The sequence below is a fragment of the Urtica dioica genome, chromosome 4 (assembly GCF_054948205.1).
Source record: "Urtica dioica subsp. dioica isolate 48M chromosome 4, U.dioica_male_clone48M_v1_H2, whole genome shotgun sequence".
Classification (NCBI taxonomy): Eukaryota; Viridiplantae; Streptophyta; class Magnoliopsida; order Rosales; family Urticaceae; genus Urtica; species Urtica dioica.
Window position 1 is genome coordinate 40,859,676 of NC_142759.1, and position 7,961 is coordinate 40,867,636.

The window sequence follows — 7,961 nt, forward strand, 5'->3', positions numbered from 1 at the left end:
CATATAAATGACTACATTCACAAAAACTCTAGACATAAAAGTCTACAATTCCAGATATTGTAGATGTCGAAAAAAAATAGTCTACAACAACAAAATGGTGTGAAAATGTAGACATAATCATCTACAATTCTAGTGACTATAGTTATAAATGTCTACAATTATAGAAATTATAACCTATGAAGTTTTCAAAACACAAAAAATGTAGATCAAAGAATTCTACAATCACATAAATAATAACTCAAATTCAGCTTTGCATGCCATCTAAAAGTTACCCAAAACGCTCAAATTGAAGACATTTACCTCATTTACAGTTGGTTTTCGTTTTCGGAGCTGAAATTGTGATGTCTCATCTGAATTTGACGCCGGCGATTCAATGACCGATTTTGGTTTCTTCACTCGACGAGACGTTGTTGGCTTCTTGGCTGGAGAAAGATTTTTCTTCAGCGGCGCCGGAGCTTTGTTCTTTGTCCTCGGACTCTTCCGAACCGGCGCGCGTTTTTTTGCCGTCATTTTCTGCTATTTAGGATTTGAAAAAAGGTGATTCGTAGAGATTCGAAAGAATAACGAAGATTAGCAATGAACCTGAGATATTTAGGAGAGATTAGCAACGATCCTTGCGATTTCGGCAACGTGGTGACGGTTCCCGGCGATTTCGGCGACGTGGGTGAGGGTACCCGGCGATTTCGGCGAAGTGGGTGATGGTTTTAGAGAGAGGAGAGAGCGCGAACAAGGAGATGAAAATGAGTTTCATTTTGGGTTTTGATATATTAACTGACATAATGGGGTATTTTCAAAACAAAAAATTAAGTCAAGGGCAAATATGTACTTGCTCACTTCAGCAACTACTAAAACTGTCCAAAACAAGAAACTCTATATTTTGATCCAAATCTTTGAAATGACTATAATAATCGGTCATTTCCCATTATTGTACTCTATATAAAACACCACAATCCGATATTTCAATATATAATATTTAAATATATTATTGACAATCAAATACTATAATGTTGGATTACTAACTATCTGAACACATTGAAAAAAAAAAAAAAAAAAACCATCTGAACACCATTTATCATTTGATCGGTTCAGTTGTTTATTTTCAACTAATAAGAAAATAGTGTTCTTTTTTCGTCTTTACACTATCATCTTACTCGGAATACCATAGTGAATAGTGATTCCATTGGCTTCTTATTTTGAAGTTTTTATCCCCTGCTCTAATTTATAAGCTGTTTTGCTAAAACAGTAAATAAGTGATCAATTTTTTCATCTTCGTAACCATATTGTTAAGATTGCCTTTTTAAGTTTTAACCCACGCTTTAGTTTATAAGTCATTAATTAAAAAAAATCACATGAAATTCTAAACATCAATTAGCTCCAAGGAGTATATTATGTTACAGAATAGCTCAATTCAACCAGAAGGTCTGCAAAGAATAGAAAACCCTAGTATCCTCTTTTCTCTCAAAACAATAATAATAATAATAAAATAAGATTTAATTTATATAATTAATAAATAGATTTCATGTGGAATTAATTAACTTAGAGTTCAGTACTTGAATTAGTTCACAACTTTGATACCGATGCCGATTTTTGTCTCCCGGCCGACCTGAGAAGACCCTCTTGAGTCAACGAGACAATGAGCTGCAAAAAGATAAATGTGGTTTAGAGAACAAAAAGTCTTGTAATGTTTTAGGGGGAATTAAAAATATAAGAGAGTTTCAAGTGAAGCATTTTTACCTCTCCTTTTCGATTGAACATTTCTCCGGTAACAAAGCCGCGTGCATTAAAGGCAGTTGGACTGGAGATCTAATAAGAGCAATCAATACCAGCATTAGTTGTCGTATAAAAACAAAGCATGGTAAACGAAAAAAGACCCAACTATTAAAATCTTACCACAAACAATATCCAGTCATCGGCTTTGACACTGCGATGGAACCACATCCTGTTTAGAAAGAACGATTTATATGATCCCAAGTTCATTTATTTATTGGAAGGCAAATGAAATTGTCATTAAAGATTTGTGCTTCTGCATAGTAGAGCAATTACTTACGCGTGGTCCAAACTAACTGAGCTTGGCTTGAAGCCAATTTTACGATGTGGATTCAAACTGACTGTAAGAAATATGAGATCCGATGTGTATGCCACAACACATCTGCAAAGTAAGCGTGTCAAAATTATTAAGAGAAACAATAAACAAAAAATTAGGTAATTAGCCAACTAAAACGTTACTTCTTCAGATACAAATATTTTCTACATAGTCATATAAACATGTACATTCTTGTGTTGGGAAAAAATAATAAAGTAAGTTGAACACGTCGGGTTCCCTTTTTCAGTTAACAAAATCCTAAGCAATCAAAATGAAAAAAAAAAAAAAAAAATGAATATCCGATATCTGTTCATAAGGATATATTCATACCTATGCAAGGCCTGATCGTCTGAAAGCTCTCCTTTTGCTCTAAACCAGTACCTTAAGCTGCAATAAAATTCAATTAACCCAAGGAACCAATTCGATCAACAAACCCGGCCTAATTTAAAAAAGCGAAACCAGTAAACAAATCTTCATACTTTCACATTAAATAAGAAACACCCTTCTGGTTCAGCTAGACATGAAATTAGAAAGCATAACAAGCAAACCTTGGAGGCGCTTTCGTCTGATTTGTATTGTTGGAGGGCTCACAAAAACGAATCTCAATTGGCCAAGGGATAAAGTTTGATGCTGCCACTTTGTGTCGATAAGTTCTGCATCAACCAATTGAAAACATGGAGCTCTAAATAGGGGAAAAAAAATAAACAAAATAAATAAAGTGTCGATTGAAAAAGTAAAAAACATGGCAGGCTTTTAAAGTAAGATGCTACTGAAAGTGGTCACTTTCGGCAAGCAGGATTACAATCTGCTTCAGGAATTATTTAAAATCAATTCCACAAGATTTACTAGGGCTCACGTGAAATATGTATTCCAATGCGTTTCAAAGGCAGTCTAGTCAAAGGCTTTGGGACAAGCTTTACCTTTCCACAGATACCAAAAACATATGTTTTCAAGAAAAAAAAATTAGTATTTAACTCCTAAATTCAGGAGACGATGAGGATTGTTCAGTTTTCAGGATTCAAATGTGTGGCCACTGTCTTATTCACTCTACACAACTTCTCTTCCTCTTTCCAAATTTAATTTGGTTGGTTGGGTTCTTTCTTCTTTGAAAAGGAAGAGACTGACCTCAAAACTAATAGAAAGCGACTGAAGCAACATGAAACAAGACTTGGAAAAGTTTATAGAGTACAGTGTTAATACTGAAAAACCTACCTGGGAAGAAGAGGATCAATGAGTCGTTTCTCTCTTAGCTCTTCTAAATTGGGAAGCTGCAATGAGTAAGTCAATAAGTGTTAAACAAGATTTATATATATTTTACGACCAAATGAAGTAGAAGCAAGTGCTGTTGCTTACTGTCTCTGGATCTGGCACAGATGGCATTTTTGTTTTCTGGTGATCGTAACTTGTTTCTTCTTTCTGTAAAAATAAATTGAGGAAACCTAAACACCGCAGTTGAGATGTTGCAGAAGCTTATCTATAGCGTTATTATTGCGCAATGAAAAAACTGTATTAATTTTTTCTCCTCTTAACGAGCAAGTCGACGTATTTCAAACTTCAGACCTCTACGAGTTATAATCTCACGGTGGACTCGTAACCAACTAGCAAGATAAGGAAGACCAGATCATGATCATTAACTTAGCCGATAACTATTTAGTATATTTAAATACATGCTCAACTATAACCAATTCAATTAATTATCTAATTGAATGAACGTGACCATGTTCTAGACGAGATATGGATTAAACAAAAAGTAGGTTAACAACATACTCAACAAAATGTAACGTAATCAGAAAGCCATGAATAAAGAATGTGTCTAACTATTGGAAGATAATTGTACATTAATCATAGGTTAAGTCAAAAGAAGCTGTACTAGACGCTGAAGGATTTAGAAACCGTATTATACTTGAAAAGAAGCAAGCATTGTAAATATGACGTTGCCTTTCTGAATTGCATCTACTTTTCGGGTTGCAAAGCTTTTACCATCACGCATACGGTCCACTTGATATATAATCGGGACTGCAGAGATTTTGTCAGGACCAAAAACAAATTAAAACATAATAAACAGAAGAAAAAAAAACTGTGAAAAGTATTGTCATAGATATTGCACAGAAAGCGTCTGTGTTTGAAGAAGCCAACAAATACGAATGTATATCAGCTATACTGATTCATGTCTCAAAAACTAATTAACTGCGTGTAAATCAAGTAAACTAACACGGTAACTCCAGAGTAAACATCCATTTGCTAACAATGCATGAAAGTAATTACCAAGCTAATATTCATCATTCACCAATGTAAGAAATACTCAAGTCCGCACATTAAAGTTTAATATAAAGATACAACACGAGAATCTAAAATTGATAGAGACATTGAAGTTCATGTCGCTATTTGTTTTTACTCTTCTAGGATCAATAAAACAAAACACTTCAGTGTATATATATGATGAGAAAGCTTGCTAATTAAAATACTTACTATCCAAGTCTCCAACGAGTATAAAATATACATGCAAACTGTGAACAAGTTTAAGACAATCAACGGTCTTCGATGCTGCTGCTAGCCCCTGCAAGTAAAATAAAGTAGTTAGTTGTGGGGCTAACATTATCTTTTTGAAGCGACAAATTATGTATGTGTTCCTGAGAAAGTATAATGAATTTTCCACTTTACGGGGTCTCAAAGGGGCGTGGAAACACGTTCTGGAACGGAAACGAAAAACAAAAATATGTATGTAGAGTTTCTTCGGAAATTGGTAAGATTTGTGATGCAAATATAGTGGAGAGATCGTCTTAAATCCGGCGCCGGAAGGCTAACGTTCAAGATGTTTATTACTCTGGATGGCCGTTCATTAATCGAATTAATCCATATGGGCTGAAGATGAATGACTGAGATGTCGTGAATGGAAGTTGGTAAACAGTATGCACTAGCCCTCATGATATCCTCGTAATTGTTTTCTAAATACTTGGCACACATTCAAGAAATGATGCAGTCATACCTGACCAATAAATTGTCCTCCAAAAACCTTTCCAAATTTTGGTGCATCTGGCAAAGTGATCCCCTTGAATATATTTGCCTTCATGAAAAAAAAAACACATATAATCTTAGTACCAACAAATAAGTTCTCCCTATTTCAGCACAAATCTTAGCATTAGCGGTCTTCATATAAATTCAGACTCATACTTTTATATGGAATCAATTGAAATTAGCAAATCCATATAAGCCTTGAGAACAGTCATACTCGAACAGTTGCAACTACAAGGACTAAATACATTTTTGTGACCTACAAAAGCAGTGACAGAACCTCTTGTCTTGAGGCCCTTTAAAAATATATTTTAATAATTTTTCACGATTCTTAAACGATTTCACATACATAAGATTTTGTTTTTTTTTTTTTTTTTTTTACACATAAGCAAAGATGAAAAGAAAAAAAAAAAAAAATATCACATTCGCACTACCACAAACCCCTCTAGCTCCGTCACTGTACAGTAGAGCCATATAATTAGTTTATCCACTGAGTGAAAAATCAAATAAAATGCGGATTTCACAGAAACATACTTCTATTGGGTCCAGATGCAAAATACTCTCCACGAGTGAGCACGGCCCATGAGTCGAATCTGCGCTCCATATTGATTTTGGCAGCAACAGATGGCAATGTTTATGAGGTAGCACCAAGCAGGTGAGCTGTCAAAAAAGGAAAAATAATAAATCGGAAACTCAAGCAGCCATGTAACGAAAAAGCTTCGGAATTAATCTCGAGGTTACCTTAGATAGAGCAACTACATCAGCGTGATGGACCGTTGATGAGGAAGCTACAGAAAGACCAGCAAATTGTTAAACCCGTTTATTCTGATTTACATCTCATCTGAGTTCGTATTGATATTCCTACACTGATTCCCAAAATTGAGGAAAGATGCAGAAGCAGTATGATTCTCACCGTAACCAAAATAGTCGTAGCGCTTCAACTGAAACTCGGTACGGTTTTCACCTTCAGAATTGACAGAACCAGCAACTTCAGCCTGTGGAAAACGATATGATAACTAGAGAAACCATTTTTTATTTATTTTATATAAATGTTTATTCCTGCTAGGCAAGTGAATTGAGCAACAAACCAAACAATACCTCTCCTTCCCATATAAAATAAACTCCATCACCCTTCTCATTCTCACAAACAACACTCCCTCCCCGATCTACGAACAAATTAGGAGCAAAAGCATCACAAACGCAGACAAACAAATATTAACGAAATTGAAAGCCACACGTACAATCTCGTTCATCGAGTCACGATCTAGGTGAACTCACCGTAGTTTTTTATTATCACAAGCTCGGCGATTCTCTTCAGAGACGATCCGGGCAAGCTCTGAAGCAACGGAACGCAGCCGAGAAATTCGATCACTGTAATATAATATCAAAACTTCTGAGTCAGAATTAAACTACCAATAATAAATAAATAAAAGTTATCAAACTTTTCTCGGATTCCAAGCATAGAGAAACATGAAAACTAGGGTTTTATTCTAGAGGCTCGCCTGATTCGGAGTCCATAGGTGGGGAAAAAAATGAAGTTGGTGATTAAGCTTAGAAAGACGATTTCACTTTCCAAGCCCATAAGGGAATGGAAATGGTTGGTGTGATCCTGTGTATCGCGGTACATCCTATGGTTTGGTTTCATGATTTCATCAATAAACCCGCGCTTCATTGGTCAATCATTACAGCACGTGGAGAGTAAAAGACAAAAAGATAGGAACAAAGATTTATTAGCACGTGATTAACGCAAGAAATATTGGTGCGTGTTACCGGTCGTTTTCGGGACACCGGAAATTCAAAAACGATTCAAGGCCGGCCGGGCTTTGCCGGCCGGAAGCCCAACGGGCCCCGGCCCACCAGGCCCGAGCGCCCCGACGCACCCACGGCCCGGCACTGCCGGCACGCGCGCACCTGCGCCCCCGGCCCTGAGGCCCCCGGCCCAACGGGCCTCAGCGCGCCCTATCGCGCCTGGCTCGCGCGCACCCTGCGCCCCGGCCTCCCGGCCCGCGCACACTCCCGCGCACCCCGGCCTCCCGGCCTGCGCGCGCCTCGGCGCCCCGGCCGAGCGCCCCTGCTGCCTCAGCCGGGTGTCCCAGCCACATCGGCCACCTCGGTCGAGCGCCTTCGCCAGCTCGGCCACCTCGGTCGAGCGCCTTCGCCAGCTCGGCCGCCTCGGTCGAGCGCCTTCGCCAACTCGGCCGCCTCGGCCGAGCGTCTTCGTCAGCTCGGCCGCCTCGGCCGAGCGCCTTTGCCACCTCGGCCACCTCGGCCGAGCGTCTTTGCCACCTCGGCCACCTCGGCCGAGCGTCCTTGCCACCACGGCCGGGCACGCCCGCTGCCGGGCACGCCGCGCCCGGCCAAGTCCCGCGCCCATCAAGGCGACATGTCCCGCGCGCCCTGCGCCCTCTTGGACGTGAGGCCTCGCGCGCCTCGCTCCCGGCCACCCGGTGGGCCTCAAGGGGTCGGCCCAAGGCCTCCCCTCAAATACTATAAATACCCCCCCCCCTAGGGGAGGAAAAAAGGACGATTGATATTTTTCGAGAACAATACTTCTCTTCTCTGAAGAATTCTCTCGTGCTCTTGTGACATTCCAAGAGCGCGCACTCATCTTCCCTCGGCTCAGAAACCAGGACCCCCCTCCACGAGAGGGAGCGCGCTCCTCTTCTGCGACCCGAGCTTCTGCAATACATACTGCCCTCCTGCTTCTTGGCCCTTGAGCTAGAACTCCGAGCTACGAGGCAAGCGACCTCTCTAAAGTCTTCACTAGAAGCTACGAGCCCGGTCCCCCTCTAAAGCCTTGGATTCACAAAGCCTCCGAGCCCAAGATAGCCTCCCCACACAAATTGAACTACGTTCTGACCTGATC

The 7,961-nt window shown here is 39.8% G+C and overlaps 1 protein-coding gene across 2 annotated transcripts; it reads right to left on the reverse strand.

Moving 5' to 3' along the window:
- Positions 1 to 1,337: 1,337 nt before the first annotated feature.
- LOC149401551 (acyl-CoA hydrolase 2-like) lies at positions 1,338 to 6,712 on the reverse strand. Of its 2 annotated transcripts, none has more exons than XM_089612310.1 (17): positions 6,598 to 6,712; positions 6,374 to 6,466; positions 6,194 to 6,261; positions 6,009 to 6,090; positions 5,837 to 5,883; positions 5,630 to 5,755; positions 5,070 to 5,147; positions 4,553 to 4,640; positions 3,987 to 4,099; positions 3,437 to 3,499; positions 3,296 to 3,351; positions 2,632 to 2,736; positions 2,414 to 2,470; positions 2,048 to 2,149; positions 1,891 to 1,939; positions 1,735 to 1,803; positions 1,338 to 1,638 (listed from the first exon to the last, which is right to left on the reverse strand). In XM_089612310.1, exons 1-17 carry the CDS (start codon positions 6,611 to 6,613, stop codon positions 1,561 to 1,563), a joined length of 1,290 nt encoding a protein of 429 aa, XP_089468436.1. In that variant the 5' UTR covers positions 6,614 to 6,712; the 3' UTR covers positions 1,338 to 1,560. The 2 variants fall into 2 exon arrangements, with proteins under 2 accessions (XP_089468436.1, XP_089468435.1); XM_089612309.1 differs by having other exon boundaries at positions 6,009 to 6,111.
- Positions 6,713 to 7,961: the final 1,249 nt, after the last annotated feature.

Coding starts and splice junctions, on each gene's coding strand:
- LOC149401551 (XM_089612309.1), bottom strand. Junction 2,737..3,295: donor ATTGATCCTCTTCTTCCCAG/GTAGGTTTTTCA, acceptor TGGTTGATGCAG/AACTTATCGACACAAAGTGG. Junction 2,471..2,631: donor CAGACGAAAGCGCCTCCAAG/GTTTGCTTGTTA, acceptor ATTTTATTGCAG/CTTAAGGTACTGGTTTAGAG.